The sequence below is a fragment of the Oncorhynchus clarkii genome, chromosome 5 (genome assembly GCF_045791955.1).
Source record: "Oncorhynchus clarkii lewisi isolate Uvic-CL-2024 chromosome 5, UVic_Ocla_1.0, whole genome shotgun sequence".
Taxonomy (NCBI): Eukaryota; Metazoa; Chordata; class Actinopteri; order Salmoniformes; family Salmonidae; genus Oncorhynchus; species Oncorhynchus clarkii.
The window spans coordinates 7,496,389-7,522,278 of NC_092151.1; the positions used below are offsets into that span (position 1 = coordinate 7,496,389).

The window sequence follows — 25,890 nt, forward strand, 5'->3', positions numbered from 1 at the left end:
TATCTAAGCTAGCCACTCGTAGTTAGTAACTCCTCCAGACGTAGCTAGTTCGGTATCTAATCTAGCCACTCGTAGTTAGTAACTCCTCCAGACGTAGCTAGTTCGTTATCTAAGCTAGCCACTCGTAGTTAGTAACTCCTCCAGACGTAGCTAGTTCGGTATCTAATCTAGCCACTCGTAGTTAGTAACTCCTCCAGACTTAGCTAGCCACTCGTAGTTAGTAACTCCTCCAGACGTAGCTAGTTCGTTATCTAAGCTAGCCACTCGTAGTTAGTAACTCCTCCAGACGTAGCTAGTTCGTTATCTAAGCTAGCCACTCGTAGTTAGTAACTCCTTCAGACTTAGCTAGCCACTCGTAGTTAGTAACTCTTCCAGACGTAGCTAGTTCGTTATCTAAGCTAGCCACTCGTAGTTAGTAACTCCTCCAGACGTAGCTAGTTCGTTATCTAAGCTAGCCACTCGTAGTTAGGAACCGTAGCTAGTTCGGTATCTAAGCTACTCGTAGTTAGGAACTCCTCCAGACGTAGCTAGGAGTCTAGCCACTCGTAGTTACTCCTAAGCTAGCCACTCGTAGTTAGTAACTCCTCCAGACGTAGCTAGTTCGTTATCTAAGCTAGCCACTCGTAGTTAGTAACTCCTCCAGACGTAGCTAGTTCGTTATCTAAGCTAGCCACTCGTAGTTAGTAACTCCTCCAGACGTAGCTAGTTCGTTATCTAAGCTAGCCACTCGTAGTTAGTAACTCCTCCTAGCCACTCGTAGCTAGCCACTCGTAGTCGTATAGTAACTCCTCCATACGTAGCTAGTTCGTTTTCTAAGCTAGCCACTCGTAGTTAGTAACTCCTCCAGACGTAGCTAGTTCGTTATCTAAGCTAGCCACTCGTAGTTAGTAACTCCTCCAGACGTAGCTAGTTCGTTATCTAAGCTAGCCACTCGTAGTTAGTAACTCCTCCAGTATGTGTTGACATCATTTCACAGGATTTGTTTTTGGACGGAAGCTGTTGAGATCCGTAAGAAATGTACCTTTCTGTAGCCAAATATCTTATTTACCCATTTTGTTTAAGCAGTAAATTACCTGGTATGATCGTGCATTGATCAGTTATAGTTTTAAAATGTTATTTTTTTTGTTGCTTTTTTTGGGGTCCAAAATTGACCTTTTTAAAACATCAGTTATCACCAACAGGATCCGCAGAGCCATAATGAATTCACAAGCATTTACAAATTAAGAGTTCCCAGGAAGACAAACATCAAATTGTACAGGCTCTACCTCCGGAAGTACAGAGCTTCACGTTGTTTGGGTGTTTCGATTGTTAGTTAAATCCTCAAATGTATATTTTAGTGTTAACTAATAATATAAACGGTGGAAGCTTCTCGTCGTCAACTTAAGTTTTGTTTAATGGTGGGATGAGAATCATTCAAAGTAGGATAACCCAAACTCCATCCAGGAGAGATGAGTTGCAAATCAAAACAACATTTAAAAATCCCAGCTGAGCTACAACTGGTTGAACACTCTCTCATAGCTGGAAGGAATCCGCGGCTGTCTTAAAGGAGTCCATGTTGAAAACAACAACAGGACTGAACTTGATCTCACATTAAAATGTTAATACACAGACAAATCATATTAGTTAACAATGTATTTTTTATCATGACCATCTGAAGATATTTACACGACACAGCTCAGATGTAGAAGTACAGGTGTAGGTTACCATGATGCAGGCAGAACAAAACAAGCCGTAACGTGGGAGCATTTTACAAAGCATCGTTTTTGAATGGACGTTTGGTCTAGTTGAACTAGCTAAGCTACTAGCATGATCACAATATATAGGCAGTGCAATAACACAATCCATCTCTTTCTTTTTCTTTTTTTTTACATTGATTTGACCTTTTTTTGTGTGTTGATTTTCTGAAAAATACAACACTGAAATGTATTGGTCAATTATTCTGGGGAGAGAAGGGTCAGAATACTCCTCAGGCCTTAAATGAGCAATTAGACAAAGAGAAAATAAAGGGGCTGTTTTTCCCCCAAAGGGCACCAAGAGCTGCTCTGAGGAAACAACTTCTGCCAAGCATAGAAAGATCAACTAAATTATGTTGAAACTGGATGCTTAAAAACTACAGCGATAGAATACATCAGTACCAGGAATGCTAGAAAATAAAAAAGGTTCTCCAGAGTTGACCAGATTTTCTAGGCAGTGTTTAAAAAGCTTAATGTCGAAAAGGAGCAACCCTGGATGCCATTTAAGACAAATACTGTTGTAGAAAAAAATAAAATAATAAAAAAAAACGTTCTCAATATGAATACCATCAATATCAAGCATGTGTGGGTAAAAGAATGACAAGCAACAACAACAACAACAACAACAACAACAACAAACTAAAAGTCGTATCAATGAGTGGTTTGATCACAGTTGGTTGTAGCACAGTTGAGGCAATAAGACAAAAACAAACAAAAAGAGACTAAAGTGTTTGAAAAAAAACACTATCGCAGAAGATGTGTTTCCTGATAGTTTGGAGTGTGTGAGGTGGGTCGTGTTCAACAGAGAGAGAACGGTTTTTTAAAACCGGAAGGTACTGAACACGGCTTTCAGTTGTTCCCTGTTGCAAAACATTTTTTTTGATATGGTGAACACAACCCCAAGGTTTAGAGGGCATTGTGTAAGAGTTTGGAGAAAACTGAGGAGATGGGGGTGTTATTAGTTATAGCCCCACCCCTACCCCTATGCAAATGGACAGGCAAAACATCAGGAACACTTTGTTAAATTACAATTAGTCGTTTTTGAAAATACAAAAAAAAAAGCAGACCGTTTAGAAGACCACACATATCAGCTTTATGCGTGAAACAAAAGACCATTACTTGAGCCCAAATTATTAAGTGTGTTCTTCTTGATACAAGAACATCCCATTTAGTTCAAAACACAATATTATACACGTAATTAAAACACTTAAAAATCTAATTTAGCTCATTATTAATAAAAAAATGAAAGTGGCAAATGAATACTATCACAATGCTGGCCATTGTAACCTGACTAGAGAAAGACAGGGCTCTCATTGGTAACTGGCTCCTTCAAAACAAAACAGTACGTTTCTGTCAAACTCACTCCGCGAGAAATAGAAAATACAGCTTTTAAAAGATAAGAAATACTAAAACCATGACAAAAGACTGAGTAAAGCCACAGTGAAACTGGTAACAGATGCAAACATCTGGCTTTGAAAAAAACAAAAAACAGTGGTGTATCGTCCAGCTAACGGCAAGACCTTACCGACTGTAACAGTCCATTTACTAGTGGTTCTGATTTTAATCCAAGGAGTGTCTCGGACCAGAAAGCACATCGATGGAGTCGTTGAAACGTGACACAACAGCCGAGGCAAAGAGTAAGAACAACTGAAATGACTCACAAAGAATGACGAGAGAAAATAACATTCTCAAAGCATTTGGTGAACTGTCCAAATCAATATTGTTGGAGGCCATTTATTTTACAGTAACATGTAAGCTGGCTCCTCTAGTGTACAGGGGGGTGGGGTGGGGGGGCTGTAGTCAACGACTGGCTAAGCTGCTCTTTGATGCAGAAATATCCATAGAAGACCAATGGAACGAAGGCGAGACCAGGGGGTTACGCACTGCTTATATCCAATAGGGTATTATAGAGCACGGTTTGTTCCAACCATTCCAAGTCTCTGTGGGTGCTTTAAAATTTCCCGAAAGGAGGGATGGATCAAATTTCTAGACTAAACTGGTGCCTCTGCCACTATGGTTCATGGGTTGAATGGGCAAGCCTTGCTCTCTCTCTCTCTCCTCCCTTAACCACCAAGGGTCCAAAATCACACAACCATCAGGTTCACAGGTCTTTCCATCCTGAATGCACAGCGGAGCTCGTCTCGATCACACGTCTGTGAAAGCCTTAATGCATCAACGGGTCCCTTTTTACCATGGATCGTTTCCCTCTTCAAATAAGCAGTACTGAACTTTAAAAACAAAGAAGAAGAAACGACTGGGCAACCAAAGGACTTCTGTTTGTTCATTTTTTTTTCTTTTTCAAAAGAAAAAGGACCATCCATTTGGACAGTGGACCAAGCTGTCCCAATGACCTTATTGTTTTGTTTGGTAGGAGTGGAGGGAGGAGTAGTGGGAGGTGTGGAGGGAGGAGTGGAGGGATGCAGACAAGGAGGAGTGGAGGGAGGGAGGAGTGGAGGGAGGCAGACGGGAGGAGTCGAGGGAGGCAGACGAGAGGAGTGGAGGGAGGCAGACGGGAGGAGTGGAGGGAGGCAGACGGGAGGAGTGGAGGGAGGCAGACGGGAGGAGTGGAGGGAGGCAGACGGGAGGAGTGGCGGGAGGGAGGCAGACAAGGAGGAGTGGAGGTTAGGGAGGAGTGGAGGGAGGCAGACGAGGGAGGAGTGGAGGGAGGCAGACAGGGAGGAGTGGAGGGAGGCAGACAAGGAGGAGTGGAGGGAGGGAGGAGTGGAGGGAGGCAGACAGGGAGGAGTGGAGGGAGGAGTGGAGGGAGGCAGACAGGGAGGAGTGGAGGGAGGAGTGGAGGGAGGCAGACAAGGAGGAGTGGAGGGAGGGAGGAGTGGAGGGAGGCAGACAGGGAGGAGTAGAGGGAGGGAGGAGTGGAGTGAGGCAGACAGGGAGGAGTGGAGGGAGGGAGGCAGACAGGGAGGAGTGGAGGGAGGCAGACAAGGAGGAGTGGAGGGAGGGAGGAGTGGAGGGAGGCAGACAAGGAGGAGTGGAGGGAGGGAGGAGTGGAGGGAGGCAGACAAGGAGGAGTGGAGGGAGGCGGGGAGGAGTGGAGGGAGGCGGGGAGGAGTGGAGGGAGGAGGCAAGCCAAAGGGAGAGAGGGAGACCTAGTTTCCTCTGTCACTCTCTCTCTCTCTGGCTTGGTTTGTGTGGGATGGTTCTCAGTAGTAGTAGTAGTAGTAGTGTGAGTCTCTCCTCCTCTCCTGCTGGAGGACTGGGGGAGGCTCCGACCTCTCTGTAGGGAAGGAGGGAGAGGCTCAGATCTCTGTAGGGGAGGAGGGAAAAGGAGGGAGAGGCTCAGGTCTCTGTAGGGGAGGAGGGAAAAGGAGGGAGAGGCTCAGGTCTCTGTAGGGGAGGAGGGAGAGGCTCAGGTCTCTCTGGAGGGGGAGAAGGAGGGAGAGGCTCAGGTCTCTCTGTAGGTGAGGAGGGAGAGGCTCAGGTCTCTCTGGAGGGGAGGAGGGAGAGGCTCAGGTCTCTCTGGAGGGGAAGAGGGAGAAGGAGGGAGAGGCTCAGGTCTCTCTGGAGGGGAGGAGGGGGGAGGCTCAGATCTGTGTGGGACTGGGGGGGGGGCTCAGGCCTCAGAGCCCAGGGAGATCCGTGTGGGACTGGGGGGAAGCCTCGCTGCTGCGCTGTGCTCTGTGCGGAAACTATACTCGTACTGAGAGAAAAGGTAGATGGAGAGAGATGGAAAGAAAGATAACACGTCATCAACTATCATCAGGACAACATTAAATACATTTATAAAACATATTTAGTGCGTTTGTTTAACACACCGTTGAAAACAGTTAGGGCCACCCATTAGTCTCATGCAGTTACCAGTCTCTGACTGGATTTTTGGTCAAAGTATTCCCCCTTGTGGCGGAAACCAGCACAAGCAAAAACAAATTCTATCCACCACAAAAATACAATGTCGTCCCCCACTGATAGATGCTTGAGGTCTGGAATCAAATCGAACTCATTTAAATCCAAACAAATGCTTATTAAAATGTTGAATTAAGAGAGATTAAGAGAGATTAATAGTGTTTTGGGCTAAGAGGACTGCCAACAGTGTGTTGTAATACCTGAACGACTCCCCCCCAAAGATCTATTACAACAAACTGAACTAAACAATTCAACTAAGAGATTACATTCCAAGTTTAAAATGAAATGATTTCAGTTGATTTGCTGTGTGGTAAGAAAGCAGGGCACTAGGTGATGGTGTGTGACTACTAGTTGACAGATCTCCTCCATACCACAGGACTAAGGTTAAACAAGCAGGTATTCCCACCGCACCAATTCATGGCTTGAAAAGCAATTGTAGAGAACAGACATACATACATACATACATACATACATACAACACGCTGTATGGTACCACAGCAGATCAAGATTCAACAAAGCATCTTGTATTGGTCTTAACCCTGACCCTTTATTTATTACCTTACTGAAACAAGGGTTAGTCTCAACCGAGACTCACCCGGTCCGGTCTATCGTCTCAACCGAGACTCACCCGGTCCGGTCTATCGTCTCAACCGAGACTCACCCGGTCCGGTCTATCGTCTCAACCGAGACTCACCCGGTCCGGGCTATCGTCTCAACCGAGACTCACCCGGTCCGGTCTATCGTCTCAACCGAGACTCACCCGGTCCGGTCTATCGTCTCAACCGAGACTCACCCGGTCCGGTCTATCGTCTCAACTGAGACTCACCTGGTCCGATCGGTATGTGGTTGAGACAATATTGTTTCTCTGTTATGTTCATTCGCCGACATTCCAGGTTAAGACATTTGTTTTTATGTCTGTTCCCTTGTCCATCCTCTCCCTCATCCCTTGTCCATCCTCTCCCTCATCCCTGCAATTCATCACCATCTTTCTCATCCCTTGTCCATCCTCTCCCTCATCCCTTGTCCATCCTCTTCCTCATCCCTTGTCCATCCTCTTCCTCATCCCTTGTCCATCCTCTTCCTCATCCCTTGTCCATCCTCTCCCTCATCCCTTGTCCATCATCTCCCTCATCCCTGCAATTCATCACCATCTTCCTCATTCCTTGTCCATCATCTTCCTCATTCCTTGTCCATCATCTTCCTCATCCCTGCAATTCATCACCATCTTCCTCATCCCTTGTCCATCCTCTTCCTCATCCCTTGTCCATCCTCTTCCTCATCCCTTGTCCCTCATCTCCCTCGTCCCTCATCTCCCTCGTCCATCATCTCCCTCGTCCATCATCTCCCTCGTCCATCATCTCCCTCGTCCATCATCTCCCTCGTCCATCATCTCCCTCGTCCATCATCTTCCTCATCCCTCTTCCATCATCTCCCTCATCCCTTGTCCATCATCTCCCTCATCCCTTGTCCATCATCTCCCTCATCCCTTGTCCATCATCTCCCTCATCCCTCGTCCATCATCTCTCCCCCCCCCCACAGGATGAAGACGTCAACTCAAATTGTGGGCTAATCAACACTTAAAAAGAGACACCAATTACTTATGTTCGCAGGTTCCTCTAGTCACTGGGGAAATGGGAGCCTAATGGCTGGAACCGACACCATCCGAAGCAATGAGGGGAGAAAAGCATGTAGCACCAGTCCCCCCCCCCAAAAAAAATATTATTGGCTGCTGTATATGATTACAGGATCCATTCTCATCACTGGATCATGCCTTTTCATTTACTCAAAATGTCTTCCCTTAGTTACTGTATGCTACCCTTCCACAGGGCAAACTGCACAGTTTGAGTAGAGAGTAGAGGGTGAAATAGGTCAAATTACAGGCCTCTAGTGGACAGATGGAGAAATACAGAGGAACAACATTGCTGAAAAAGCTGCCTTCACAAAAGCACTAACAAATAAGCTATGCACCTCCTCTCCATACTTATTGAACTCATTTTCTCTGGGTTCCTTCCATTCCACTGATCATGTGGATTAGACACTACGACTTACTTTGAGCCCTCGCGCACTAGGTACGTCTGCTCGTTTATTATTTTTTTAAAAGAGGGACAAACACACCCTTGGCCATGCTCAGTGCTCTGACAGAGAGAGGCTTGGGTGTGGTTTAATTCAGAGACGGCTCATCTCTGCCTGAAAAGCCCCTCTAAACTCCACGTGTAAAGCCCCTTTTACATAATCAACAAGACGTGTGATCACCCTGCCTCTATCAAAATGCTAGAACCCGTTTTGAAGGCAGTCGATGATGTCATATGTCAGTGAACATGGCGGTGTGAGTTTAGCCTGGTCCCCAGGCTCGGTTTGTGGAGTCTTGCCAACTGCTATGGTGTTCGGCATGACAACGACCACAGGAGTTGGCAAGACGGCACAAACAGATCTGGAACCAGGCTAGTACGAGTTATCCCGGGGTGAGACGGTGTACTCACCTCTTTCTCAATCTCCGTCAGCGACTTGATTGTGATGCCCATCAGATCCACCTGCTGCAGCTGCAATACAGATGGCCGACAGGACAGGAAGTTGACAGGCTGAGCGAGCATGTTGAATGCATGGAACACAGACTTCTTCTCTCAGTCTGTGCCTACTCTTCATCAACCAGTTTCACACACACTTGAGCAACAATCTTATCAAGCTGATATCTACATCAGAGGCAAGAATATTGCCCGTTGCATTTAGTTCTCTCGTCACAACTATGATGCTCAACAGTCAAGATTACATTTTGTGAGTGAACCAACCCGAAAGACAGACTCACATCATTGGAAGCGCAGGCAAACTTCTCAGAGATCATGAAAGGCACTCCATCCATTGCTGAAAGAGACAAAGAAGACTCATTACGGCCACAAGATACAAATGTCTGGCCTCGAGGTTGGGGCGTTGAGCCAGTCACCGAAAGGTTTCTGGTTTGAAAACCCGGAGCTGACGAGGTGAAAAATCTGTCGCTGTGCCCTTGAGCAAGGCACTTAACCTCAATGGCTCCAGGGGCGCTGTATAATGGTGACCCTGGATGTTACTTCACTCCCTGAGGGTGTAACAGGAGGAGTTGGGATATGCAAAAAAAATACATTTCCATTATAAACTTGTAACAGGACAAATATAAACCAACCCCTAAAATGAGGTATTAACACCTAAAACCCTCTGTCAGAAGGTTCCGTCGAGGCCACTGGGACTGTTGCCTTCCTGCTGATCAACCTCCCTCAAGTCCCAACAGAGGCCACTGGGACTGTTGCCTTCTTGCTGATCAACCTCCCTCAAGTCCCAACAGAGGCCACTGGGACTGTTTCCTTCCTGCTGATCAACCTCCCTCAAGTCCCAACAGAGGCCACTGGGACTGTTGCCTTCCTGCTGATCAACCTCCCTCAAGTCCCAACAGAGGCCACTGGGACTGTTGCCTTCCTGCTGATCAACCTCCCTCAAGTCCCAGCAGAGGCCACTGGGACTGTTGCCTTCTTGCTGATCAACCTCCCTCAAGTCCCAACACATCTCCAAAGGAACCAAATATATACACTAGATTAAAAAACTCTATTTAAATAGCTCTTTAGCTCCGAGGACAAATTCCTGGTCTTGAGGCGTGAAGGCTTAGCTATAAATGTGGAACCGTGATGATCGTTCAACAACAAAACAAAAAAACTCAGGCCTGCATAGTTTTCTTTGACCAAAGTTTGAGTTTGACCCCAGTGTATGGCTTTTGGTTCAGCTGAATGAGTATAAAACAGGGTGTGTGTTTAAACGGAAGACGTCAGACTAAAGTGTTAATTACAACCTCCCCTCTGCGGTAATGTAGTCTTCACCACGTTTAAAATGACAGGCCTTCTGACCATCAACGATTGCATGTATCACACTTCTGAAATTGAAATCTTATTTAAAATCGTGTACAGATGACATGGGGTACAGGCCAGGGGTTAGAGGTCAGGATGGGGTGAAGGCCAGGGGTTAGAGGTCAGGATGACATGGGGTGAAGGCCAGGGGTTAGAGGTCAGGATGACATGGGGTGAAGGCCAGGGGTTAGAGGTCAGGATGACATGGGGTTAGAGGTTCAAGATGACATGGGGTACAGGCCAGGGGTTAGAGGTCAGGATGACATGGGGTACAGGCCAGGGGTTAGAGGTTCAGGATGACATGGGGTACAGGCCAGGGGTTAGAGGTCAGGATGACATGGGGTACAGGCCAGGGGTTAGAGGTCAGGATGACATGGGGTGCAGGCCAGCGGTTAGAGGTCAGGATGACATGGGGTTAGAGGTGAGGATGACATGGAGTACAGGCCAGGGGTTAGAGGTCAGGATGACATGGGGTGCAGGCCAGGGGTTAGAGGTTCAGGATGACATGGGGTGAAGGCCAGGGGTTAGAGGTTCAGGATGACATGGGGTTAGAGGTGAGGATGACATGGGGTACAGGCCAGGGGTTAGAGGTTCAGGATGACATGGGGTGAAGGCCAGGGGTTAGAGGTTCAGTATGACATGGGGTACAGGCCAGGGGTTAGAGGTGAGGATGGGGTGTAGGCCAGGGGTTCAGGATGACATGGGGTGCAGGCCAGGGGTTAGAGGTTCAGGATGACATAGGGTGAAGGCCAGGGGTTAGAGGTGAGGATGGGGTGAAGGCCAGGGGTTAGAGGTGAGGATGGGGTGAAGGCCAGGGGTTAGAGGTGAGGATGGGGTGAAGACAGAGAGAGAATTCTCCAATGAAAGAGCCTAAATACATTCAACAATCCCTTTTAAACCTGTTGACACGTGACAAGCTGGCACAGGTCAATTGTTAATTTGTATGATGTTACTCCTCCAATATAATACAACATGTAAATAAATCTCATCCAAACAAAAACAGATTTATCCTTCAACCTCCTTGTCTAGTGCCTCGTCCTTCCTAACTAACCTTAAAACTCTGTAGGGCATAGAACCCCCCCCATTTCAGATCAACTAAGGAGAGGAGACAAGGAAGGAAGGCCGCTTCCTTCAAGCAGAGCATTAGAAGCTCATTAATAACTTACTTAAATAACCCGCAGAAGATCTTTTAAGGGACATTAGGATGATGAATCTTTATAAATTGTCTTTAAATGGCTTGGATGTGGAGGGCATAATTTCATCTGGCTGTAATTAGCTGGGGATGTATAGCCCGGCCACACTCCTCCATGGGATGGGATGGATGGACAGTATGTCGCCGTCTCCTCAGGCCATGTGTTGCAACAGGGGTAGGGTTTCAAAATTCCGGTAACTTTCCCACAATTCCACGGTTTTCCAGAAATTCGGGTTGGAAGAAAACTGAAATGATGAGAATAAGGAAGGAATACAGAAATTCTCCAACCCAAACCAGGACTTCTGGTAAACTTTTGGGAAAGTAAGTAGAATTTTGCAACCCGAAAAACAGGGGGTTATGGGAGATGTAGTGAGGGCCAATGAGGCATACTGAACTGAAGGTGATGGAGACCTGTTGTGGCACATCTGGGTTGTGTCATGTAGCTTGTTGACTACTTGTGCTTTTTGACTAATAAAGTGTAAAACCAAGAGGAGGATTTGAGACGAGGAGTTTGGGGATGTGTTTGGATAATAAGCTTAGAGCCCACGGTGCCTCAAATGTGTACTTCTACGATGTCATTTGTTTTTATTTCCTCCATTCTAATGATCCCAAATATCCGGATGGATTTGACTGAAAACCTCAACTGTCAAAAGGCGATCCTTTTCCCTGTGTAAATAGTGAACTAAAACTTGTGTGTCGAAAGGATGAAACTCAATTTTTAAAAAAGAGCAAAAAATAAATAATGGGAGGAAGTAGAGAAGAAGAAAAGTCTTTTCCATAATCAGTGAGCCAGGCGTCATCTGGAACTATTAAGCGTATTCCACACAGAGTGACGAGGGGGGGGGGATCAATCGTCTAAGCGTATTAATAAAATATCCTAAATTACACAAGTCATAAATCCTGGGGGAAATGAAGCGCACCCTCGTCTGTCACTGCTATTTTAGCTTTAGAGACGTCACCAGGAGTGGGGTGAGCTCTCGATAAGGCTGAACGGCAAAGAGATGAATATGTAAATTACACTGAGCATTTACAAGCCTCGAATACCCTTCCCCCTTCCTCCCCTCAAAAGACAACTTCTGTCTGAGGCTTTTCCGCTTCTCATTGTAACCCACCTCATGTTTAATTCATTCGGGGACTCACCTGTCAGTTTCAGCCTCTAATGCTGCAGGGGTGTCATTACTGCGACCTCCGTCAAGGAGCCAGCGTAGGTTTTAATTGGAAAGTGGCGCTGAGTTCTCAGAGCTACAATTATTAGGGTCAAATTATAAAATAATAAAAAAAGGGCAGGTGCATCTCCTTAAAATGGCTGATATCTGTTTCAGCGGCTATCCAAAAGGGGGACCGTCGCCGGCACCCGACTGACGGGTTATGTCTCGTCTTAATTGGTTACTAGGCTTCTCTCCCGACTGACGGGTTATGTCTCGTCTTAATTGGTTACTAGGCTTCTCACCCGACTGACGATTATGTCTCGTCTTAATTGGTTACTAGGCTTCTCTCCCGACTGACGGTCATGTCTAGTCTTAATTGGTTACTAGGCTTCTCACCCGACTGACGGTCATGTCTCGTCTTAATTGGTTACTAGGCTTCTCTCCCGACTGACGGGTTATGTCTCGTCTTAATTGGTTACTAGGCTTCTCACCCGACTGACGGTCATGTCTCGTCTTAATTGGTTACTAGACTTCTCACCCGACTGACGGTCATGTCTCGTCTTAATTGGTTACTAGGCTTCTCACCCGACTGACGGTCATGTCTCGTCTTAATTGGTTACTAGACTTCTCACCCGACTGACGGTCATGTCTCGTCTTAATTGGTTACTAGGCTTCTCACCCGACTGACGGTTATGTCTCGTCTTAATTGGTTACTAGGCTTCTCTCCCGACTGACGGTTATGTCTCGTCTTAATTGGTTACTAGGCTTCTCACCCGACTGACAGTTATGTCTCGTCTTAATTGGTTACTAGGCTTCTCTCCCGACCCGACATCACATCCGGTCAAACAACGTGGGAGTAATGAAAGAGATCCGTCGAAGTAAACTGATGTCTACTGCAGTGTTGATGAGTGGCGCGGTCATTGGTTGGTTGGTTTCGCAGCCTTTCTCAACTGTACAGGGGGAGGGGGGGGGGGGGGGGGGGGGTCACCCGGAGTTTAGAGAACAGAAGGAAAACTTTTGGGTAAAACTCAAAAAATGGCCTGCTTTACCCAAAGGGTTTCCTACGCGCAACTCCAGGGGAGATTTCATGTGTCAGTGTTGCATCTACTCAAGCGTTTTGTTTATTTTGATGTGCCAATTATAAGGAGTACAAAGAAACCCCTATTAGATTGTATTACCACTCCCGGTACATAGCTCATTAAGTGAAAATTAGATGTAGAATAGAGTATGAGAGAGTATGGAAGAATTGAGTCGCCCAGTACTGGGGGGGGGGGGGGTCCATCTCTCTGGCTCACCATACGATGTCTCTCTTTGAATCCATAACATATCCATCTTACGACATCCAAAGACTCCTTAAGGGGTAGCTACCACAGGTGACTTCAGAGTAAACTGAGGTATAACACTCCTTAAGGGGTAGCTACCACAGGGGACTTCAGAGTAAACTGAGGGATAACACTCCTTAAGGGGTAGCTACCACAGGGGACTTCAGAGTAAACTGAGGGATAACACTCCTTAAGGGGTAGCTACCACAGGGGACTTCAGAGTAAACTGAGGGATAACACTCCTTAAGGGGTAGCTACCACAGGGGACTTCAGAGTAAACTGAGGGATAACACTCCTTAAGGGGTAGCTACCACAGGGGACTTCAGAGTAAACTGAGGGATAACACTCCTTAAGGGGTAGCTACCACAGGTGACTTCAGAGTAAATTGAGGGATAACACTCCTTAAGGGGTAGCTACCACAGGGGACTTCAGAGTAAACTGAGGGATAACACTCCTTAAGGGGTAGTTACCACAGGGGACTTCAGAGTAAACTGAGGGATAACACTCCTTAAGGGGTAGTTACCACAGGGGACTTCAGAGTAAACTGAGGGATAACACTCCTTAAGGGGTAGTTACCACAGGGGACTTCAGAGTAAACTGAGGGATAACACTCCTTAAGGGGTAGCTACCACAGGGGACTTCAGAGTAAACTGAGGGATAACACTCCTTAAGGGGTAGCTACCACAGGGGACTTCAGAGTAAACTGAGGGATAACACTCCTTAAGGGGTAGCTACCACAGGGGACTTCAGAGTAAACTGAGGGATAACACTCCTTAAGGGGTAGCTACCACAGGGGACTTCAGAGTAAACTGAGGGATAACACTCCTTAAGGGGTAGTTACCACAGGGGACTTCAGAGTAAACTGAGGGATAACACTCCTTAAGGGGTAGTTACCACAGGGGACTTCAGAGTAAACTGAGGGATAACACTCCTTAAGGGGTAGTTACCACAGGGGACTTCAGAGTAAACTGAGGGATAACACTCCTTAAGGGGTAGCTACCACCGGTGACTTCAGAGTAAACTGAGGGATAACACTCCTTAAGGGGTAGCTACCACAGGGGACTTCAGAGTAAACTGAGGGATAACACTCCTTAAGGGGTAGCTACCACAGGTGACTTCAGAGTAAACTGAGGGATAACACTCCTTAAGGGGTAGTTACCACAGGGGACTTCAGAGTAAACTGAGGGATAACACTCCTTAAGGGGTAGTTACCACAGGGGACTTCAGAGTAAACTGAGGGATAACACTCCTTAAGGGGTAGCTACCACAGGGGACTTCAGAGTAAACTGAGGGATAACACTCCTTAAGGGGTAGTTACCACAGGGGACTTCAGAGTAAACTGAGGGATAACACTCCTTAAGGGGTAGCTACCACAGGGGACTTCAGAGTAAACTGAGGGATAACACTCCTTAAGGGGTAGTTACCACAGGGGACTTCAGAGTAAACTGAGGGATAACACTCCTTAAGGGGTAGCTACCACAGGGGACTTCAGAGTAAACTGAGGGATAACACTCCTTAAGGGGTAGCTACCACAGGGGACTTCAGAGTAAACTGAGGGATAACACTCCTTAAGGGGTAGCTACCACAGGGGACTTCAGAGTAAACTGAGGGATAACACTCCTTAAGGGGTAGCTACCACAGGGGACTTCAGAGTAAACTGAGGGATAACACTCCTTAAGGGGTAGCTACCACAGGGGACTTCAGAGTAAACTGAGGGATAACACTCCTTAAGGGGTAGCTACCACAGGGGACTTCAGAGTAAACTGAGGGATAACACTCCTTAAGGGGTAGCTACCACAGGGGACTTCAGAGTAAACTGAGGGATAACACTCCTTAAGGGGTAGTTACCACAGGTGACTTCAGAGTAAACTGAGGGATAACACTCCTTAAGGGGTAGTTACCACAGGTGACTTCAGAGTAAACTGAGGGATAACACTCCTTAAGGGGTAGCTACCACAGGGGACTTCAGAGTAAACTGAGGGATAACACTCCTTAAGGGGTAGTTACCACAGGGGACTTCAGAGTAAACTGAGGGATAACACTCCTTAAGGGGTAGTTACCACAGGGGACTTCAGAGTAAACTGAGGGATAACACTCCTTAAGGGGTAGCTACCACAGGGGACTTCAGAGTAAACTGAGGGATAACACTCCTTAAGGGGTAGTTACCACAGGGGACTTCAGAGTAAACTGAGGGATAACACTCCTTAAGGGGTAGCTACCACAGGGGACTTCAGAGTAAACTGAGGGATAACACTCCTTAAGGGGTAGTTACCACAGGGGACTTCAGAGTAAACTGAGGGATAACACTCCTTAAGGGGTAGCTACCACAGGGGACTTCAGAGTAAACTGAGGGATAACACTCCTTAAGGGGTAGCTACCACAGGGGACTTCAGAGGAAACTGAGGGATAACACTCCTTAAGGGGTAGCTACCACAGGGGACTTCAGAGTAAACTGAGGGATAACACTCCTTAAGGGGTAGCTACCACAGGGGACTTCAGAGTAAACTGAGGGATAACACTCCTTAAGGGGTAGCTACCACAGGGGACTTCAGAGTAAACTGAGGGATAACACTCCTTAAGGGGTAGCTACCACAGGGGACTTCAGAGTAAACTGAGGGATAACACTCCTTAAGGGGTAGCTACCACAGGTGACTTCAGAGTAAATTGAGGGATAACACTCCTTAAGGGGTAGCTACCACAGGGGACTTCAGAGTAAACTGAGGGATAACACTCCTTAAGGGGTAGTTACCACAGGGGACTTCAGAGTAAACTGAGGGATAACACTCCTTAAGGGGTAGTTACCACAGGGGACTTCAGAGTAAACTGAGGGATAACACTCCTTAAGGGGTAGTTACCACAGGGGACTTCAGAGTAAACTGAGGGATAACACTCCTTAAGGGGTAGCTACCACAGGTGACTTCAGAGTAAACTGAGGGATAACACTCCTTAAGGGGTAGCTACCACAGGGGACTTCAGAGTAAACTGAGGGATAACACTCCTTAAGGGGTAGCTACCACAGGTGACTTCAGAGTAAACTGAGGGATAACACTCCTTAAGGGGTAGTTACCACAGGGGACTTCAGAGTAAACTGAGGGATAACACTCCTTAAGGGGTAGTTACCACAGGGGACTTCAGAGTAAACTGAGGGATAACACTCCTTAAGGGGTAGCTACCACAGGGGACTTCAGAGTAAACTGAGGGATAACACTCCTTAAGGGGTAGTTACCACAGGGGACTTCAGAGTAAACTGAGGGATAACACTCCTTAAGGGGTAGCTACCACAGGGGACTTCAGAGTAAACTGAGGGATAACACTCCTTAAGGGGTAGCTACCACAGGGGACTTCAGAGTAAACTGAGGGATAACACTCCTTAAGGGGTAGCTACCACAGGGGACTTCAGAGTAAACTGAGGGATAACACTCCTTAAGGGGTAGCTACCACAGGGGACTTCAGAGTAAACTGAGGGATAACACTCCTTAAGGGGTAGCTACCACAGGGGACTTCAGAGTAAACTGAGGGATAACACTCCTTAAGGGGTAGTTACCACAGGGGACTTCAGAGTAAACTGAGGGATAACACTCCTTAAGGGGTAGTTACCACAGGGGACTTCAGAGTAAACTGAGGGATAACACTCCTTAAGGGGTAGTTACCACAGGGGACTTCAGAGTAAACTGAGGGATAACACTCCTTAAGGGGTAGCTACCACAGGGGACTTCAGAGTAAACTGAGGGATAACACTCCTTAAGGGGTAGCTACCACAGGGGACTTCAGAGTAAACTGAGGGATAACACTCCTTAAGGGGTAGCTACCACAGGTGACTTCAGAGTAAACTGAGGGATAACACTCCTTAAGGGGTAGTTACCACAGGGGACTTCAGAGTAAACTGAGGGATAACACTCCTTAAGGGGTAGTTACCACAGGGGACTTCAGAGTAAACTGAGGGATAACACTCCTTAAGGGGTAGCTACCACAGGGGACTTCAGAGTAAACTGAGGGATAACACTCCTTAAGGGGTAGTTACCACAGGGGACTTCAGAGTAAACTGAGGGATAACACTCCTTAAGGGGTAGCTACCACAGGGGACTTCAGAGTAAACTGAGGGATAACACTCCTTAAGGGGTAGTTACCACAGGGGACTTCAGAGTAAACTGAGGGATAACACTCCTTAAGGGGTAGTTACCACAGGGGACTTCAGAGTAAACTGAGGGATAACACTCCTTAAGGGGTAGCTACCACAGGGGACTTCAGAGTAAACTGAGGGATAACACTCCTTAAGGGGTAGCTACCACAGGGGACTTCAGAGTAAACTGAGGGATAACACTCCTTAAGGGGTAGCTACCACAGGGGACTTCAGAGTAAACTGAGGGATAACACTCCTTAAGGGGTAGCTACCACAGGGGACTTCAGAGTAAACTGAGGGATAACACTCCTTAAGGGGTAGCTACCACAGGGGACTTCAGAGTAAACTGAGGGATAACACTCCTTAAGGGGTAGCTACCACAGGGGACTTCAGAGTAAACTGAGGGATAACACTCCTTAAGGGGTAGTTACCACAGGTGACTTCAGAGTAAACTGAGGGATAACACTCCTTAAGGGGTAGTTACCACAGGTGACTTCAGAGTAAACTGAGGGATAACACTCCTTAAGGGGTAGCTACCACAGGGGACTTCAGAGTAAACTGAGGGATAACACTCCTTAAGGGGTAGTTACCACAGGGGACTTCAGAGTAAACTGAGGGATAACACTCCTTAAGGGGTAGTTACCACAGGGGACTTCAGAGTAAACTGAGGGATAACACTCCTTAAGGGGTAGCTACCACAGGGGACTTCAGAGTAAACTGAGGGATAACACTCCTTAAGGGGTAGTTACCACAGGGGACTTCAGAGTAAACTGAGGGATAACACTCCTTAAGGGGTAGCTACCACAGGGGACTTCAGAGTAAACTGAGGGATAACACTCCTTAAGGGGTAGTTACCACAGGGGACTTCAGAGTAAACTGAGGGATAACACTCCTTAAGGGGTAGCTACCACAGGGGACTTCAGAGTAAACTGAGGGATAACACTCCTTAAGGGGTAGCTACCACAGGGGACTTCAGAGGAAACTGAGGGATAACACTCCTTAAGGGGTAGCTACCACAGGGGACTTCAGAGTAAACTGAGGGATAACACTCCTTAAGGGGTAGCTACCACAGGGGACTTCAGAGTAAACTGAGGGATAACACTCCTTAAGGGGTAGCTACCACAGGGGACTTCAGAGTAAACTGAGGGATAACACTCCTTAAGGGGTAGCTACCACAGGGGACTTCAGAGTAAACTGAGGGATAACACTAAATTCTAAATTAATATTATGCAATGGCTGAAGGGGGAAAAAAACAACACCAACAAAAAAACATTGAATATTTGCATATTCCAGAAGATTTTTTGCAATTGGGAAGAAACATAGACAGTAGCTCACCTGATATGGCGTACAGGTTGGAGTTCTGGTGTTCAACATCTGGTCTAGTAGTGGTTTGCCTTTTGAAACTGGCGGGGAGTGTCATGGATATATGTCTGTAGGGGACAAACAGATTTTTAAAAAAGCCATGTTTAGTAATCAATGTGTCCAATTTTTAAAAATGTGTGTATATATATATATATATCTCTATCTATATATAGACTCGGTCTTGTTTTGGTATCAATCGCTTCTAACTGATTTTTATCTGTAAAATCTCTCTCTCTATATATATATATATATATATATATATATATATATATATATATATATATATATATATATATATATATATATATATATATATAAAAACAAGACTGAGTCTTCCTCGTCGCCCCAAAACAGTCAGCGATATTTACAAACAGACGTCTGGTTCTCGGGTTTATTCTGCCATGATGGGGGTCGACCTTTTAACCTCATCAATTCCATCAGCGTGTGGATACGCTCCTCTCAGACAAGACAGCGGAGGATTTTTTTTTATTAAAAAAAGGTTGACGACAATCGTTAATCTGGGCATTGGCCACGGACAGCTTTAATGAAGATCTCCTTTCCAGCTCATCTCAAAAAGGTTGACTGAGGAAGTGGAGGGGAATTATGTCGATGATAGGATTCCGATGGTGGGTGTGATATTTCACAAACACAGATTGACCTGACAGATATTGTTTGGGTGCTCTTTCTGAGTATGCCTGCCTTTGGCCACACTAGACAAAACATCCATCAATATCCAGAAATGAATGCAGTAAATAAACTGCTTTTGGAGAGGTCTACTCTCTCAGACCAGGACGAGCGACGTACTCAGGAGCTGCGTCTAGAGTCAAATCAGAAACAAGAACAGTCGCTTTTGATCAAAATGAAAAGCTTTTGAATGGTGTATAGCAGGGCTCTCCAACCCTGTTCCCAGAGAGCTACCCCTAATGTAGGTTTTTGCTCCAACCCCCCCCCCCCCCCCAGCTGAAACTAACCCGTTTATCAAACAGTTCATTATTACAATCAAGTAGATTAGAGATGGAGCGAACATCTACAGCTCTCGGTTTCCCGATAGCGATGGAGTTTATAGGCTTTTACAAATGTTTTAGCGATGCATCTTTCCTTACAATGACTTTCCTAAAACACCACGCAGGGAGAACGTTCGCTAAGTGCCTTGGGAGCATAGTGTCGATACTGACGGGATCGAAATGAAAAAGGCAGCACTGCTCTCAGATCAGATTCTGCCGTTCAAATCTTACCTTGACGTTTATAATTATAATAAATTACAGACAGCCTACAATTAGCAAAACAGAACTCGATTGAATGAACAAGAAATGTATTTAAATATTTAATTATATAGGCCTATACTGTAGGCTATTTATCTTGAATAAACAGCCTTTTTTCCCTTTTCTTCACTTGTTTAACAATTGCAACTTTGTATTTGTAGTCAACTTCACTGTGAAATTAATCGGTGGTCACAGAGACAGATAAATAAACACATTAATTCTATGTTTAGCGGCAGGGTAGCCTAGTGGTTAGAGAGTTGGATTAGGAACCGGAAGGTTGCAAGTTCAAATCCCAGAGCTGACAAGGTACAAATCTGTCGTTCTGCCCCTGAACAAGGCAGTTAACCCACTGTTCCTAGGCCGTCATTGAAAATAAGAATTTGTTCTTAACTGACTTGCCTGGTTAAATAAAGGTAAAAATTTAAATTAAATCTTCTGTGTTTAAAGTCATGCAGTAGGTAAAAAAATAAATTTAAAAAATCTAACGAAGCACTTAGATGTTTGAATGGTATGCGGCAATAAGTAAATAAGTGTTTAAGTGCAAATTTGGTAAATGTATTTTGGGGGGGAAATCAGCTCATAGATGTAACGATGCTCCTGTGAAGGTTCTTACGACGAACTTAGCCTTAAGATGCCTTTTGGAAACCGGACCCTGGATGGTACGGTAGCTCCCCTGGAACAGGGTTCGAGAGCCCTGCTGCAGAGCCACTTCACAGGCAAGATGTTACACTAACAAGCATCCATGGTTCTTCTGTGGCTGTCAAAACTTTTCTCAAATGGAAAAACGGCATTTATTAAAACTCAGAAAAATCAGCCACATCTCAGAGAAGCTACAAGGCTTTAGACTGGTGACTCAATTGACATATAAGGCAATAAGTTACTCAGTGAACAAAGCACAGAAAAACTGACTGCGGTGGTTAGGGATTGGATTACAGTGGCCACTGGAGTTTGGAATCCAATTTATCATCGTTGTGGGGAACAAGATGCCACTCCTCTTGTTTCTCTGCCGAGGTTCTGACTGTGGTGTGCTGAAATGCTTTAGTAAATTACAGAAGAGAACATTGTGGGGAGAGAAGGGAAATGAAACAATTATGCATCGTAACAATCCAGTCTTTTGGAGCGAATTTAAGTAATATTGTCAGGCACACAGAAAAGAAAAGATGTTTTAACCTTCGCTACCACTTTGTAAGTATGTTGGAGCCAGTGTTGGGGTCAACTAGTGATTCAACTACATTTTGCAGTAGCTTGGTAGTCATTGAACTAAATTAAAATCTAGGTACTGTTTACAGTAGTTAATAATTTTTTTGCCGTGTAGCTAAATACTGTAACTCCACCACTTTTCCCCCCCACTACAGCCTAATTCTCACTTAACACTGTTTTTGTTTTTTAATTACACATTCTGTTAACATCTGACATTTCAGATATACATACAGTGCATTCGGAAAGTATTCAGACCCCTTGACTTTTTACACATTTTGTTACGTTACAGCCTTATTCTAAAATGGATTAAATTGTCCCCCCCCCCTCAATCTACACACAATATATAATCACCATAGCGTAAGTATTCAGACCCTTTACTCAGTACTTGAAGGACCTTTGGCAGCGATTACAGCCTAGAGCCTTCTTGGAAATGATGCTACAAGCTTGGCACATGTGTATTTGGGGAGTTTCTCCAATTTTTCTCTGCAGATCCTCTCATGCGCTGTCAGGTTGGATGGGGAGTGTCGCTGCAGAGATGTTCGATCGGGTTCAAGTTTGGGCTCTGGCTGGGTCACTCAAGGACATTCAGAGACTTGTCCTGAAGCCACTCCTGTGCTGTCTTGGCTGTGTGCTTAGAGTCATTGTCCTGTTGGAAGATGAACCTTCGCCCCAGTCTGAGGTACTGAGTGCTCTGGAGCAGGTTTTCATCATGGAGCTCTCTGTACTTTGCTCCGTTCATCTTTGCCTCGTTCCCGACTAGTCTCCCAGTCCCTGCTGCTGAAAAACATCCCCACAGCATGATGCTGCCACCACCATGCTTCACTGTAGGGATGGTGCCAGCTTTCCTTCAGCTTGGCATTCAGGCCAAATAGATAAATCTTGGTTTCATCAGAACAGAGAATCTTGTTTCTCATGGTCTGAGAGTCCTTTAGGTGCCTTTTGGTAAACTCCAAGCAGGCTGTCAATTGCCCTTTACTGAGGAGTGGCTTCTGTCTGGCCACTCTACCATAAAGGCCTGATTGGTGGAGTGCTGCAGAGATGGTTGTCCTTCTGGAAGGTTCTCCCATCTCCGCAGAGGAACTCTGCAGCTCTGTCAGAGTGACCATCGGGTTCTTGGTCACCTCCCTGACCAAGGACAGTCTCCCCCAGTTTGACCGGGTGGTCAGCTCTAGGAAGAGCCTTGGTGGTTCCAATCTTCTTCCATTTAAGAATGATGGAGGCCACATTTCTTGGGGACCCTCAATGCTGCAAAAAAAATGTTGTTCCCTTACACAGATCTGTGCCTCGACACAATCCTGTCGTCTCGGAGCTCTATGGACAATTTCTTTGACCTTATAGCTTGATTTTTGCTCTGACATGCACTGTCAACTGTGGAACCTTATATAGACAGGTATGTGCCTTTTCAAATCATGTCCAATCAATTGAATTTACCACAGGTGGACTCCAATCAAGTTGTAGAAACATCAAGGTTGATCAATGGAAACATGATGCACCTGAGCTCAATTTCAAGTCTCAGAGCAAGGGGTTATGTAAATAAGGTATTTCTTATTCATAATTATCACGTGTAATTTGTACCCAATTTCGTGATTACGATCGGCTCATCGCTGCAACTCCCCAACATGCTCGGGAGAGGTGAAGGTTAAGTCATGCGTCCTCTGAAACATGACCCGCCAAGCTGCGCTTCTTAACACCCCCTCGCTAAACCCGGAAGCCAGCTGCACCAATCTGTCAGAGGAAACACCGTTCAACTGACAACCGGAGTCAGCCTGTAGGCACCCGGCCCGCCACAAGGAGTCGCTAGAGTGTGATGAGCCAAGTAAAGCCGACCTGGCCAAACCCCTCCCCTAACCCGGACGACGCTGGGCCAATTGTGCGCCGCCCTATAGGACTCCTGTTCATGGCCGGTTGTAACACAGCCTAGGATCGAACCTGGGTCTGTAGCGACGTCTCAAGCACTGCGATGCAATGCCTTAGACCGCGCGCACACTCACTGGCAAAGATGTTCAGCAGGCAGGCAGCTGCTGCGAAAAAAATTCTGATCGACAGAGGGAGTGATTTGCATAGGCAGTTTGTTGCCTTTTTGGTGGGGACTAGAAAAAAAAAAATCTCCCCCAATTTAATGTAGAGCTAAATGTTTTTTTTTTTTAAGATTTCAAAGGTTTAAAAAAAGAACAAAGGAGTTTGAACTGGTTCAGAACTAAATGATTGGTTCCAATCCCTGGAGAGAACGAAATGATTAGTTCCAACCAATCAGAGAGAAGAGGGCTGAAAGAAAAGAGGGAAAGACTCAGGGAGAGGAGGAGGAAGCAGCTTCCTGTCTCTTTAAAAATGGCTGAAAAGCATTGCACAAAAATGCATTTAATTTCACGGGGAAAGTATACTTAAGCAATAAGTCCCGAGGAAGTGTGGTATATGACCAATACATCATAGCTAAGGGCTTCTTATGCAACACAGAGTACCTGGATACAGCCCTTAGCCGTGGTATATTGGTACCAACTATAAATGCTACCAACGCTTAGGATAACGATCCTGAATCCAGCCCCCCAAAAATACACAACACTGTTGTTGGCAGCACTACGCTGCCTCTACAGAGCATCCAGTCCAGTAGAGGTTACATGCTAGCCTGGCTGGGGTAGCGCTGCTAGTCCAGTGGGGTTACACGCTAGCCTGGCTGGGGTGGCGCTGCTAGTCCAGTGGAGTTACACGCTAGCCTGGCTGGGGTAGCGCTGCTAGTCCAGTGGAGTTACACGCTAGCCTGGCACTGCTAGTCCAGTGGAGTTACATGCTAGCCTGGCTGGGGTAGCGCTGCTAGTCCAGTGGGGTTACACGCTAGCCTGGCTGGGGTAGCGCTGCTAGTCCAGTGGGGTTACACGCTAGCCTGGCTGGGGTAGCGCTGCTAGTCCAGTGGAGTTACACGCTAGCCTGGCGCTGCTAGTCCAGTGGGGTTACACGCTAGCCTGGCTGGGGTGGCGCTGCTAGTCCAGTGGGGTTACACGCTAGCCTGGATGGGGTTACACGCTAGCCTGGCTGGGGTGGCGCTACTAGTCCAGTGGAGTTACACGCTGGGGTGGCGCTGCTAGTCCAGTGGGGTTACACGCTAGCTTGGCTGGGGTTACACGCTAGCCTGGCTGGGGTGGCACTGCTAGTCCAGTGGGGTTACACGCTAGCCTGGCTGGGGTAGCGCTGCTAGTCCAGTGGAGTTACACGCTAGCCTGGCTGGGGTTACACGCTAGCCTGGCTGGGGTGGCGCTACTAGTCCAGTGGAGTTACACGCTGGGGTGGCGCTGCTAGTCCAGTGGGGTTACACGCTAGCTTGGCTGGGGTTACACGCTAGCCTGGCTGGGGTGGCACTGCTAGTCCAGTGGAGTTACACGCTAGCCTGGCTGGGGTGGCGCTGCTAGTCCAGTGGAGTTACACGCTAGCCTGGCGCTGCTAGTCCAGTGGAGTTACACGCTAGCCTGGCGCTGCTAGTCCAGTGGAGTTACACGCTAGCCTGGCGCTGCTAGTCCAGTGGAGTTACACGCTAGCCTGGCGCTGCTAGTCCAGTGGAGTTACATGCTAGCCTGGCGCTGCTAGTCCAGTGGAGTTACACGCTAGCCTGGCTGGGGTAGCGCTGCTAGTGCAGTGGAGTTACACGCTAGCCTGGCTGGGGTAGCGCTGCTAGTGCAGTGGAGTTACACGCTAGCCTGGCGCTGCTAGTCCAGTGGGGTTACATGCTAGCCTGGCGCTGCTAGTCCAGTGGAGTTACACGCTAGCCTGGCTGGGGTAGCGCTGCTAGTGCAGTGGAGTTACACGCTAGCCTGGCTGGGGTAGCGCTGCTAGTGCAGTGGAGTTACACGCTAGCCTGGCGCTGCTAGTCCAGTGGGGTTACATGCTAGCCTGGCTGGGGTAGTCCAGTGGAGTTACACGCTAGCTTGGCTGGGGTTACACGCTAGCCTGGCTGGGGTGGCACTGCTAGTCCAGTGGAGTTACACGCTAGCCTGGCTGGGGTGGCGCTGCTAGTCCAGTGGAGTTACACGCTAGCCTGGCTGGGGTGGCACTGCTAGTCCAGTGGAGTTACACGCTAGCCTGGCTGGGGTGGCGCTGCTAGTCCAGTGGAGTTACACGCTAGCCTGGCGCTGCTTGTCCAGAGGAGTTACATGCTAGCCTGGCTGGGGTAGTCCAGTGGAGTTACACGCTAGCCTGGCTGGGGTAGTCCAGTGAAGTTACACGCTAGCCTGGCTGGGGTGGCGCTGCTAGTGCAGTGGAGTTACACGCTAGCCTGGCGCTGCTAGTCCAGTGGGGTTACATGCTAGCCTGGCTGGGATAGTCCAGTGGAGTTACACGCTAGCCTGGCTGGGGTAGTCCAGTGGAGTTACACGCTAGCCTGGCTGGGGTAGTCCAGTGGAGTTACACGCTAGCCTGGCTGGGGTAGTCCAGTGGAGTTACACGCTAGCCTGGCTGGGGTAGTCCAGTGGAGTTACACGCTAGCCTGGCTGGGGTAGTGCTGCTAGTCCAGTGGAGTTACACGCTAGCCTGGCGTTGCTAGTCCAGTGGAGTTACACGCTAGCCTGGCTGGGGTAGTGCTGCTAGTCCAGTGGAGTTACACGCTAGCCCGGCGTTGCTAGTCCAGTGGAGTTACACGCTAGCCTGGCTGGGGTAGCGCTGCTAGTGCAGTGGAGCATTGTCTGAGAGCAACAGTGTGAGAGGAATCCCAATGGTCTCTATGCGTTCTTGTGGTTAAGGTTAGGGTCATCCCAAGGATCCCAGATAGCACGGACAGTGGGATCATGGTGTAATGCTTTTTCCTCCGGGGGATATAGCAGAACCTCCATTTATATAGCA

The 25,890-nt window shown here is 47.1% G+C and overlaps 1 protein-coding gene across 2 annotated transcripts in view; it reads right to left on the reverse strand.

Annotated features, from left to right (window-relative positions):
- Positions 1–4,017: 4,017 nt before the first annotated feature.
- The window catches only part of LOC139408283 (multivesicular body subunit 12Ba), a 45,768-nt gene continuing 23,895 nt past the window's right edge, over positions 4,018–25,890 (reverse strand). The window contains exons 7-10 of one of the 2 annotated variants that reach the window (XM_071151989.1): positions 18,578–18,672; positions 8,398–8,453; positions 8,075–8,134; positions 4,018–5,391 (exon numbers count right to left, since the gene is read on the reverse strand). In XM_071151989.1, the coding sequence (XP_071008090.1) occupies positions 5,305–5,391; positions 8,075–8,134; positions 8,398–8,453; positions 18,578–18,672 (298 nt within the window). In that variant the 3' untranslated portion in view covers positions 4,018–5,304. The remainder of the gene's footprint in view (positions 5,392–8,074; positions 8,135–8,397; positions 8,454–18,577; positions 18,673–25,890) is intronic. The other variant, XM_071151988.1, reaches the window with a different exon arrangement.